The sequence below is a fragment of the Nothobranchius furzeri genome, chromosome 5 (assembly GCF_043380555.1).
Source record: "Nothobranchius furzeri strain GRZ-AD chromosome 5, NfurGRZ-RIMD1, whole genome shotgun sequence".
Classification (NCBI taxonomy): domain Eukaryota; kingdom Metazoa; phylum Chordata; class Actinopteri; order Cyprinodontiformes; family Nothobranchiidae; genus Nothobranchius; species Nothobranchius furzeri.
The window spans coordinates 39,390,628-39,403,127 of NC_091745.1; the positions used below are offsets into that span (position 1 = coordinate 39,390,628).

The 12,500-nt window shown below is 43.2% G+C and overlaps 1 protein-coding gene across 4 annotated transcripts in view; it reads left to right on the top strand.

The window, feature by feature from the left end:
• Window positions 1-12,500, top strand: part of ptprub (protein tyrosine phosphatase receptor type Ub) — a 337,198-nt gene that overhangs the window by 279,197 nt on the left and 45,501 nt on the right. For all 4 annotated transcript variants that reach the window (XM_070551690.1, XM_070551691.1, XM_070551692.1 and 1 more), the window contains 2 exons: window positions 10,519-10,591; window positions 10,685-10,761. In XM_070551690.1, the coding sequence (XP_070407791.1) occupies window positions 10,519-10,591; window positions 10,685-10,761 (150 nt within the window). The remainder of the gene's footprint in view (window positions 1-10,518; window positions 10,592-10,684; window positions 10,762-12,500) is intronic.

Consider the following 12,500-nt stretch of genomic DNA (forward strand, 5'->3'; position numbering starts at 1 on the left):
TGTCTGTAGAGGATTCTGAAGACGTCTGGATATTCGTGGTGTTGGTGTCAGGTTTCGTTCTGTTTGGCCTGAGCGGTTACCCGGCTTACCGGAAAATTAATGAGCTGTCGAGGAATATTGGCTCAATCCCGGAGCTCAGGGATGGATTACACCGTGCTGTGAACGCACAGACTCATATAATTGTCGAGATGAGTCGTAAGCTTGGAACTTTGGCTGAGATTCAGACTCTGGCACAGAAGGTTGATTCCATCAAGGAGAAAGTTGACGGATCAGCACGGATTGGGATAGATTAATTACGCCATTATTGCATTCAGAGGGGTTGAGGACCAACAGAACTTTAAGATAGAGAGGAAATTATCTCTGTCTGGACCCAAAACAAGTTCTTATCTGAATCTGGTGCCCTTGAGCCTGTGAGGCTGAAGTGAATACTCCCCCCCAGAAGAAATGTGGAATGCTGCCATTGCCATGGTAACTATATCTCCCTATCCCAGCCTGGGCAGGACTGCGACCGGTGAAGGTCGTTGAATCGTTTCCAGGAGTCACTGTGCTCTCTAACCCAAATACCTCCTTCCCCTGTCCAAACGGAGGTGACGAGTGCTGCTTATCATGGCTGCATGCACTGATGTGAGGACAGTTCCAACCCTACCTCCCCACCTAGTGGACACTTATGTTGTGTAATGTCTGAAGTCTGTTGCATTTCTGTCTGAGGTGTTTTTTGCATAGCAAAGCTGCCCTCCCTGTGGAGAGTAACTCTGAAGTGCCTTTTTTCCCTCCACCTGAACCTATCCTCATGTAACCCTCTGATCTCTATTAAGGTAGCGCGACTCGGGTTGCGAATGACCAGTCTCCAATTCTTGTCATGTGTCTATGCCTATGTATGTATGTCTGATCTCAGAATTGTGTGTACTGAAACTCTAATTTCCTTTTGGGATTAATGAAGTATCTTTGAATTGAATTGAATTGAATTGAACTGGTGCCACTACCAAGTGAGTTTGTGTGACGTGATAAGGGCGATCTGGTCTGTTCAGAAGCATGTTGGGACTGCTCCAGTCACAGCCAACATGTTTAATTGTCTTGACCTGATTTTGAGGACAAGTGTACTGTTGAATACGTGGAGCCGCTCAGCGAGCGAGATGACAAGAGCATGTTGCATGAAGCGAGGGGAATCCAAATCCCTCTCTTTATCCACCTCCTCTGTTTAACTTCTGTTATGTGAGATTTCCTGTCTGACGTGGGAATGTCTGGACATGAAAGTGGTTGGACGGTGGTGTGTTGTCTTTGCCGTGTGACTGTATACCACACACTGTAACGGGCTCAATACGTGGGAGGCGACGTCGCCTCTCTTCCATTCATTTTCAATGAGACATGCGCGACAAAGCGATAATCGCGGGTCTCCCTCCTACTGAGCGAAACGCGAAAAACGGGCGTGTGAAATTTTGCACTCGTGCACAGGCGACCCAGCGACGCGATCCCAGAAAGTTGAAATATTTTCTACTTTTCATCGCTGTCGCTCGGACGAGGACCAATCAACGGAGGTTTCATTCACTGACCAATGAGCCGACAGGATGCTCCGTACACCTCTGAACAAACATGGAGGAGAAGTTGATAATCAAAAGTAAAATCAGAAGTAAGATTTCTACCGCTTTTTTAACTCTGAACCGCTTAAATAACCTTAATTCCCTCCAACCTGAAACAGCCAAACAAAACAACGGAAGATTCGATTTCGCCATGGAACAGAACACGTCGACAGCTTTACCGCTGGCCGCTGCCACGGGTCGCCTCCCGTGTGTCAGTTAATAAAAGCGATGAATTTCGCTGATCGCGGTCGTTTGTCGCCTCCCGTGTATCGAGCCCATTAAGCACAAACCGTTATGTTAATCTTCATTTTCCAAATCTCACTGTGCGAACTTGACCTACGGAGCTAAATCTGTCAAAAGAACATTCTCTGTGTCCATCTGTGAGCTGGGACAGCATTCACTCTTATGTATGCAATGTTTAGAGCCTCACTTCAAATGGAGTTGTTTCCATGGAACAAACCTAACTTTAAATTGTATTTTTAAAGTTTCACATCTGCTGAAGCCATAATTTGTACAAGCCTTAATTCAGCACAGTCTTTTTCTGGGGGTGGGGGGTTCTGGTGGAGCCGAAAAGTGTCACCTTTTAGACTTGTTCCTCTCTATTCTGGGGACTTTCTTAACAGAAAGATTTGAGCTTAATTGGCAACCTTGTTAGTGCTAAAAAGCTACTGGAAGGGTCTGAGCTTGTTTACTTGTTAAGAGAAGGCGCACTGTTGATAGGGTTGAAAAATGTTACGAAGACAGATTCATGGAAAATGAGGCTTCTGTTGGGCCAGTTTTGGATCAGAGCTGAGTGTGTGAGAGGAAAAACAACAGCTTTTAATGAAGGTTAGCTTCTTCAGCATTACTTACCTTAGATGTGCCACATCCATATGATATATGGTAGGCATCTGCTCCATAAAGAGAAGCCATCTGAAGCATAATGAATCCTGTATAGGTCTGAGAACATCCATATGCTCTCAGCAATAGCCGCTGATAAAGATTAATCTATATATGAAATACATTCTCATATTAGGAAAATCTTTCTATAGTCAAACTGTCTGGTCTCATTATAAAATTATATCCTGGTAGAAAAACCATTAAATTGATTATTTTGTGTTATGGACTCATCGTCTCTATCCATAAGTCCACCTGCTTCGTCCTCCTTCCAGTAGTTATGAACAAGGATATCTGAACACACGCCTAACTTAGACGGATCGTTTTCCGATGAAGAAAAATGGCCTGTGATTTGAAGTGGCTGTCTTATCCCATTTGTTCTGAAATGCTCATTTTATGCAGAAGGTCATGGCTTGAAGATGTCAAATGGATCCCGATCTGTGAAAACTGAGATAAGACGCTGAAATGTCCCAAACCAGACACCCTCCTTTCCTCGAGGCCCGTCTATGAACCCCATAAACACGATTAGAGATGAGAGTTATGCCCGACCAAAACCCAAACGGGAGATATTCTCCTATTTGTCCTGTCAACTATGACTCAGCTTTTTCGTTGGCTGTACATGGACCAGATAGTCCTTAAGAGTCATCATAGCGCTACATACTTCAACAGCATGATGTGGTCATAATCCTTCTCTAGATCTGCAAATCTCACTAAAACCAAACATCCGTGACGCTCTTAGCAACTTTGTGTCATGTTTGGAGGAAGGTACTTAACCCAAGACATGCAGAATACATGGAAAATGGGAAAAAAAATAAATTTTATAGGAGGAACTTAAGATGCACAGATAAGTCTGTGGTTGGAACTGCAACAACAGCTCAGCGTCTGGAGGAGGGAGAACACAGGTGAGCATAGGTTCTGGTTTCAAAATCCATTGTAGGCAGGCAGAGGTGTTCAGCAGACCTACTGTGGTGGGTGTATGTGTTGGCTGGAGGAGGGAGAGGTAGAGAGCCGGGGGAAGCGCAGGAGAGGGAGCAGAGGTGGAGAGAAGCGGGGCGTCCTGGTGGATGGGGCACTGGGTGAGATGAGAGGTGGGTTATGGAGGGTGGTGATATGGTCCATGTGCTGGATATCCAAATCCTGGTCCGTGTGGTGAATATCTAAATCCTGGAGTAGAGGTCAGTATCCAATGAGGTCGACAGGAATCCTGAAGAAGGGTAAATCCAATATAAGAGCAAAAAACACTACGAATAACATTAATCCTAGGAACACTAGAGGTAACACGAGTGGCTGGCTACTACCAAAACTGAGGCAATCTTCCGGCGTCGAATTGTGTCCACCATCCACCTTAAATAGGAAAGCACCCTGCTGATTGCTGATCAGGAACAGCTGGGCCACTCCCTCTCCTGGCAAGAGACTCACAGATGGTTAAGAGAACAGGAGTACTCACCCCGGCTCATGACACTTTGCAAAGTTAAAGATCAAATTCACGGTTCCCAAGCGCCAACAAATCTTACATTTATTTGAGCAGTCAATGCATTTTTTAAAGATAAAATTGGTAATTCTTTTATAAAAGCAAAACCAAAAGGATGTACATAGTTGGCATGTTTTTCCTCGTATCCTGAGTCTTTGTTTAGCTTCTGTCTGTCAGAAACTCTAAAAAAGGCCCTGGATGTTACTTTTTGTTTGGTATAAACATTTAGGATTTTATTGGTGTGTTTTTTTCTCTCTGCTGGAGTTTTTCCTGATCGTCCCCTAAGCACCGACAGAATCCCCCTTCATCTCCCAGTGTTGTCGCGGTCTTTCTTCTCTGTAGTTGTAGGATTCAGGTACCACAAAGGAGGCCCCAGATCTCTGAGTACCACTACCAAGTGAAACAACTGCAGCTGAGAGTTGAGCTTGCACCTTGGGGAGGAGTCCACCTCTGTCACCCACGGCCTGTAGCATTGATGAAGAGCAGCACACATCTTTTGTCTCTGGTGCATGGTGTCCCCCTCTGGAACTCTGCTTGTATGCTCATTAAACGCTCCCCTTTGGCCAAAACACACTCCACTCTAAAAATCAATACACACCTTTTTGTTTGTAGTTTTTTTCCCCCTTCTCTGCGCTAGGAGTGTGTGTTTTTGATGGATTGTCTTTTGCTATTATGAAGGAAAATGATGAGGACTATTATATTACACTCCCCCTGCAGGCATGGGCTTTTATTTCCCCGAAGAAAACCTGTTTTCTGTAAAAACATTGATCAAGAATTTACTGTAGCCTGTTTGAAGCCTGGCGTGCGTGGCTGCTGCTGTCGTACTGCAGAAACCTTCTTTTAACATCGGTTTATTGGAGAACTCTGAACTACCCTAAAGATTTGGAAGAATAATTATTCTCATTTAAACACATATTTACAGCTGAAGTGAAACCTCAGGGCCTTCAACGTATGAACAAGTAATACCTTAGCTGTTGTCCACTTGCTCTTACTGGATTCGCAAGCTAGCCGACCACACAACTCTCATCTCAATATGAAGAGCGGACATGTTCAAAAGGTGGCTCTGGGCCTCTTATTTCCAGAAAAGTGTTATATTTTAGGAATATGAAAAAATATAAAAAATAAAGTTAACAATAGAATAACTTGTTCTAGCAATATCTCAAAAACTCATTACAATGAAAAAGTTTGTTGTTTAAACGGGTTTTCATCGTAATAATTAGGGCGTGGGAGGCAGAGATGGACAGATTTCGACTGATGTCTGGAAAGAGTATTGGTGTGTTTAGACGTACGCTAGATAAAAGTCCCAGTGTGTGAGGTGCTGGTCCACTTAAAGCACTGGTTTGGGTTTTCTCCGGTTCCACTTAATACATCTTCTGTCGGCATCAAAAGCTATCAGTCTGATTCCTCGGCAATGGTGTGTGAGTGGAATATGGCATCAGATGGTTGCCAAAACCCGTGCACGCGTATTTCACGTGCACGCGGGTCCACATCGCGGGTGCGAACGGGACTCGCGCGTGGAAGTTAGAACCTCTCGAGTGACAATATACATGGCGAGAGGTCATTTGTACACTGAGAGGGAGCAAACTGTGTCTGTGAGCGCACAAGGATGTGCACAAGTGACAAACTTGCGCTCTTGGTTGGCTAGCTTGTGAATCCAGTAAGAGCTGAAGTGGACAACAGCTAAGGTATTAATAGTTCAAGTTTGTCACTTGTGCACATCCTTGTGCGCTCACAGACACAGTTTGCTCCCTCTCAGTGTACAAATGACCTCTCGCCATGTATATTTTCACTCGAGAGGCTCAAACTTCCACGCGCGAGTCCCGTTCGCACCCGCGATGTGGACCCGCGTGCACGCATTTTGGCACCCATCTGACGCCATAGCGGAAGAGCTGGCGGACAGAGCACTAGCGAGCCCCCCCCCCCCCCCCCCCCCATTCTGTATATGACTGCAGATTCTGTAATTCTTAGATCAACACCAACAACTGGAACAACACCACAACCTGTATTGCCGTTTCACTGTTACGATCTTCCTAGTCATGACGCGATATTAAACACGTTATTACGGGAAACCTTCTCATCAAAATTACTTTTATTTAATGTCATTATGGGAAGTTTTTAGTTAAAACAACAAGTCACATCGCATTATATCAAGAAATATTCTCTTTATCACAAGACGTTGCGCTTTTTTCCTCATGCTGATAGAAGTACGCTTCCACATATTTTATATCAGACACATAGGTTTTTTTTAAGATGCGATTAGCTTTGATGCTAGCTAGAATTTCTGGTTTGGCGAGTAATTCCTCATCAGTAATCTCTATTTCTTCCAAAACTAAAGTGTACGTTAACTCACAGCACATGAAAGGGAAACAGTGTTCGCATGGGCCCTACTGAGTTACGCCCATGCAGTTGTTTTGGGATGGCAGCAATCCTCAGCCTCACTAAGACTAAGACTCATTTTGTGTAATCTTCCTATCCAGCACTGTCCTGGTGTTACTTCTCCTTTCAATACCCTGCCAGTCTCTTATTGCTTTTTATTTTGTTTTATTTTTCCCTTCACTGCCTCTTGGCTCTCTCCTGAGAACTGCAGGGTGGGAGAGACAAAAACCAGCGTTCAGCCATCTTGTGTCAGAATGGGAAGAAAAATACGAGGGGAGAGGTGGGCAGGGAAGGAAGCGATGGAGGGAGGAGGGAGGGTTAGGGATTCAGAAAGAGAGACCTATAGAGGGACGGCATGAAACGGGAGGAAAAGTGAGGAGGAGGATGTAATCCCAGGCAGGATTTGGCTGCTTCGTGGCTGCCTGCGGAGGAAACCGCTTTGTAATCTTCAGCTCCTTCTTCAAACTTGGGCAGAATTTTATTTTATTTTACCACAAACTTCCTTCATAAACATAAAAAGAAAAACAGCAAACAGAATCAGAAGAGTTGTTTGTTTTCTTCAGCAGTTTTCTTGCTCCTTTGATTCACTTGTGGACCCTCATGAGGTGAAGTTTTTGCTTTGTCATGCTTCCAGATCAGCAGATAATCTTTAGTTCAGGTTTTTTTTTTGTGGCCATGCTAGCCTTCAGAGAAATAGAAAAGATTGCGATGTTGACTCAGTTTTCTACCTGAATAGAGACCTCAGTCATTTGGATAAAATCAGATGGTAATATTTGAAATGCAGACGCATCCAGAAACACAGAGAACTCAACCTGTCAGTGAACCCAAACCAGAAAAACAATAATGGTTATTGATCTTGATTAATAACTAAAGTGTTACTTAAGGTCCATAATGGTTAATATGAATGTAAAATGTACACATTGCATTTGGTTTGGGACATAGAGAAGATTCCTGGAATTTAGTTTGAAAAGCCGATGAGGTAAGAACGTTGACGGCTTTGGAGGATCTTAAGTAACGCGTTACAACATCATTTCTTGGTAACGACTAATCTAACGCGTTACTATTTCCATACTAGTAACCAAATTAAAGTTACTTGTCCAAGCCATACTGCATTATTTTATCCTTTGAATTTTTTCTGCTTAGGGACATCCTGAGTGAAGGAAATAAATCATGGCAGAGGAGGAGCCAACATCAGCTTTGCGTGATGAATTTGACCAATCAACGTGCACTTTCCTTGCACAAGGGAAGCAGTGTATTGCTTCACCACACAATAGAACGCATGCGGCTCTTTCGTCCATCTAATGCGGCTCTCTGCTTGTAAAATAATTAATGAATTTTTTATTAAAATATATTTTATTTTACTGCATTCATTTTTCAATCAATCAATCAAATTTTATTTCTAAAGCGCTTTTCAAACAAAGTGTGATTCAAAGTGCTTTACAAAATGACCCCAGATTCCCATAACAGGTTAAAAACATTTACTGGTATCGATATCGGCACCGATACCCATACCAATACCAGTATCGGTATCGGTAAAAGTTAACCAATACCAGGAACCGATAACAATGCAGTTGCTTGAAAATGGCTTCACTGTAACTTGTCATTTCTGTTCCCCTAATATTTTAGTTTTGTGATAATTTCCATTCATATATTTTACTTTTTATCTACCTCCCAGTCTTTTCCTGTTGAAAACAGAGAAGAAAATAAAATCTGTATTCCAAATTATTGCATTTTTTTGTGTGGCAGAAGTATCGGTATTGGTAATCGGTATCGGCGAGTCCTCAGATCCAAGTATCTGTATCGTATCGGTTTGGAAAAAAGTGGTATCGTTGCATCCCTAGTGACGTGTGCTCTTTTTGGCTGATTGAAGACCAGATGCGCCGCTGCGTTCTGGACCATTTGAAGAGGTCTCACAGTACAGCCTGGAAGACCAGTTAGAAGGGCATTGCAGTAGTCGAGGCGGGAGATGACAGTAGATTGCACCAGGAGCTGGGTGGCATGTTGTATTATTTATGGCTACGATGTGTACTAACCTCACTAAAATCAAGGCATCGCAATAAATCTGTTACAAAAATATGGAAATAATTATTTAGCACTGACATAACAATACACAATATAAATGAAAACTAAGATTAAAATGTTTCACTTGACCCCACTCGTGTACATTAAATAATAATAAATTACAAATAAATAAATAATGAATTATAAATGTACAGGCTTATAACCGAAGGGCCTGCTGAGAAAGGCTGTAAAATGAAGTATGTGCTTTTATAAAAAAAAAAAAACTAAGTGTAAAGCGCCTTTTAAATGTTTCTGTGTAGCACTACTACTGCTTTGTCACGCAGCGTTGTTCCTCTTCTCATCGAGGACATGAGCTGCAGCACCGAAGTCTCTCACCATCTGCGTTTGTGTGGGCAACATGGATTCAGAGCAGCAGCGACGACAGTGTTGCAGCTCCACGTTTCCATGAAAATCATGTTTGTTCACAAATTCAGACATTTTTAAGGTGTTAAAATTATAATCGTTGCTTTTTCAGACTCCAAGTACACCGCCATGTTGGATTCCTGTTTACTAAATGCGAGCACTGCAATGATCTAAAACGATCACGTGAGAGCTGCCTCACTTTTTCATTATGCTCAAAACGAGCTAGTCCCAAATAAAACCTACGACCGTAATAAAGCTGCATTTTTAAAAGGGAAACATCTACCTTTGAAGTCGGTATGAATGTGCTGTTTTTATGAAGCGAAGAGCAGGTAGACACAGGCGGGCGGAGCGAGATAAAACTAAACGGGTTGACTCGACGAGCTGCTTTGGCTGTGTTGTTTCTGTGATTTAGGGTTAGGTTTACATCTGTGAAGGTGATCGTCTCACCGTGTTCTGTGATATTATGTTGGTAAGACATCTCTTTTTTGCTAAACCCGCCTCCCGTCCCGTAGAGCTCTGTGCAATTTTAATGAGTGCATCTTGGCATTAGCCAATAGTGCTAGACATCAGCTTGCATACAGATGTTGGCAACGGAGCGTGCACGTGTCTGCACAATTACCCGGACCGATGCGGAGTTGCTGGGCTTTCATGTAGCCAAGTGAGACTTTAAAAAGAAATTATATGTTTATTAACACAAACACAAACCATAGTGTGAGAATAATCACCTTAAATCCATGTGTTTTAGCTCCAGTGGTGCACGCATCTGAATGATCGGTAACGGCCTTCGCTGCCAGCGTTTCTCACCGTTTTTACAGTTTTTTTAAGAGTCACAGAACGTTGCGCGCTAGCATGATGTCGACACCAAAACAACCAAAACAAAGCAGAGACTCACCTCTTACATCAGGAAGAATCCGCGCGTTTCGAGCGTTATCCGTTCGTTCATAATCTGTAGTTGAATTGTGGTCGGCAGAAGCTTTTCCGGTTCGTGCCTCACTTTTTTCACAGGAACGGCCCAAAACGATCTCCTAACACATGGATGGTCTGCTTCATGATCATGTGACGTACGCGGATGAAGATCGGCTTCAGAGCTGAGGTGTTTGTTCTCACGGTGCGGGGGCTCGTTCCGATGCCCACACAGTAAAAACATGCAAATGACGACTTTGGTCATCATTGGCAGTGAACGAGTTAAGGTACTATATATAGTTTCTGCCTCTAGATGAGGAAAAACTTCTGGATTTCTGCTTTAAGTGCAACAAAACTTGAATGATGTCCAAGAACCATCCTTAAATTGTAAGACATTCTGCCATTCCTGGTCCTCTTGGACCACATGGAGGTAATTCAAAAAGCACCAAACCTTCCTTTTTGCACCGCATCTGCAGAGAATCTTGATTCACAAGTTTTAACAGCAAATTCCATTTTGGAGTCCACAAATCTAACGGGTTCTCGCACCAAACCACAGGTTTCCACGAAGTCGATCAAGGTTTAGGTGAAAATTTCAGCAATTTTCCAAGTTAGACATGGAATTATGAGTTCTCTCTGACACAGCGTGGGATTCAGCAGCAGAAGAAGAGATCTGCAGCAAAAACCTGGAATCTCTGATTCAGGACTTTATTTCTCTGTAAGATGGTTTCTTTACATCCTTAATATGCATAAAGCATAAAAACCTGCTCATAATTTATTCATATAAGTCCTGCTGATGGCTCCTATAAGTTGTACCCACAAAAGGTGCAGCAGCTGTGGTTTTGTGTAAGAGACTGTGACCCTGACATCCGGTGTGTGTTTCTGTCCCTGCAGAGCTTCTTTGATGGCTGGGACTGCACCAAGAAGAAGGACAAAACCAAAGGGAGGTGTGACACCTTGCTGGGATGTAAGGAGCCAGGAGAACATTTAAACCCACACCTGGTTGGTTTTTGTCATCGTTTTGGTCATTCCTTGGTTGCTTTGTTCATGTCTGCCTCAGATGACCGCCACAGAGTGAAGCTCCACCCTCTGCTGGGAGATCCCAACTCAGACTACATTAATGCTAACTACATCGACGTAAGTCTAATCCCGTTTTCCTGGGAAAGCTCTCACATCCACTCCATCTCCCTCATTCCTCTCCGAGCCCACCAGTCTGCTGCCCCACTTTCACCTGGAAGCTCTCATCCAATCACACCTTTCCCGTTTGGCCAGATGCCACCGTGGCTAGGCGCTGCACCGGATCCCTGACCTCCGCCATCATTATTATTAAAACCGACAGGAATAAATGCGCGTAGAGGAGATGAGATGCTACGGCGGCTCAATCCACCCAAATTAAAAATCTCTGATGATATTTAATCTCAGATGGAGGCGGGAGGAGATGATCCTGTCACACTGGGACATCACTCACGTAAAACACATGCATGTGCACCTCATTCATGCATGTTCTCATCCATAAACGAGTTTGCAGGCCCAGATAAAAGCACACGTAGTTACTAACAATAAACCAGCATTTGTTTGGGGTTTAGAAAGAGAAAATAAGCAGCTGGAAATAGAAACCTGCTGTGGAATAGCCACCACAGCCCTCTGTTGGTATTATTTGTCTGAGTTATGTCAAACAAAGCCTCAAAATCTGATTTCTTTCCCTCAGGATTTATTCTGCACGCTTCTCACGAGCGATACTGTAAAGTAAATGTGACACTGTGAGATGTGGATGCAGATGTTGCTCCGCCTCTTCTGTTTGCTGTTGATAAGATGCTGGAAGATCCCGCCTCTTATCGGAAGGGTTAGAAAGGGTCTGTTGGGGAAGAACACGTTCGTTCATTCTAAATGTTTTCCTTTGAAAAGGCCTGTTGGTTGGACTTGAGTGGGTTCTCGACACCATCGAGTGTATTTGCTCATTTTTATTCCTCTGCAGAGAGCAAACAGGTCGAGGAGCTTTTAGAGATGGGAGTGTGGTTCCTGTACGGATCTCCGCTAGTGTTTAGGACACCGAGGCGGCGTCAGAGGGAAAACTCCTCTCTGCCCTGATCCAACACTCCCAACTTCTCAGCTACAGAAGGGCGGAGTTCACACAAACTGGGATTATTTCACCAGAGGGCAAAGAGAAAAGTTATTTCTTCCACTTGTCTGGTGATTATTGCGTGTGAACTTTACAGTTTGGCCGCATCGGTGTGTTTCTGACTGTTTCCATTTCACACCAACAAATAACAACACACATTAGGAGCTTCATCAGCTTTCTTTGATTCTGAGCATCCAGACTTTATTAACTAATAGATCAGTGTTTTTAGACATTTTATAACAGAATAGAAAATCCCATTATCGTCCCTTTTGGGGGAAATTGTGATGTCACAACAGGAGTTACTTTCACAACAGGAGCAAAAAAAAAAGAAGAAGAGAAAAAACAAATAAAGAGTTTTATTAAATATATTTTTATGGAAATTTTAAGGATTTCTTCAACATCTTTTGGACTTTGACATCTCATTCATATCAACCATGCATAAAACTTTAATTTAGTAAAAATAAATAAATAAATTCAGACTGACACAAAAAAGTGTTTTAGTTCCAGCAAAGTGATTCTCTAAGAGCTTAAAGGTGTCACAAAACAGGTCACACTAAATAATATTAGAGGTTTTGTGTTTTTGATCGTGGAGGCGTTCGGTGAGACCATGGAGCAAGACTTCCACTACGGTTTCGAGGAGATTCTGGTCTACCATCCGGCGTCTCAGGAGGGGAAAGCAGTGCGCTACCAACACTGTTTATAGTGGGGATGGTGTGCTGCTGACCTCTACTCGGGACGTTTTAAAAAGTGGGGCAGC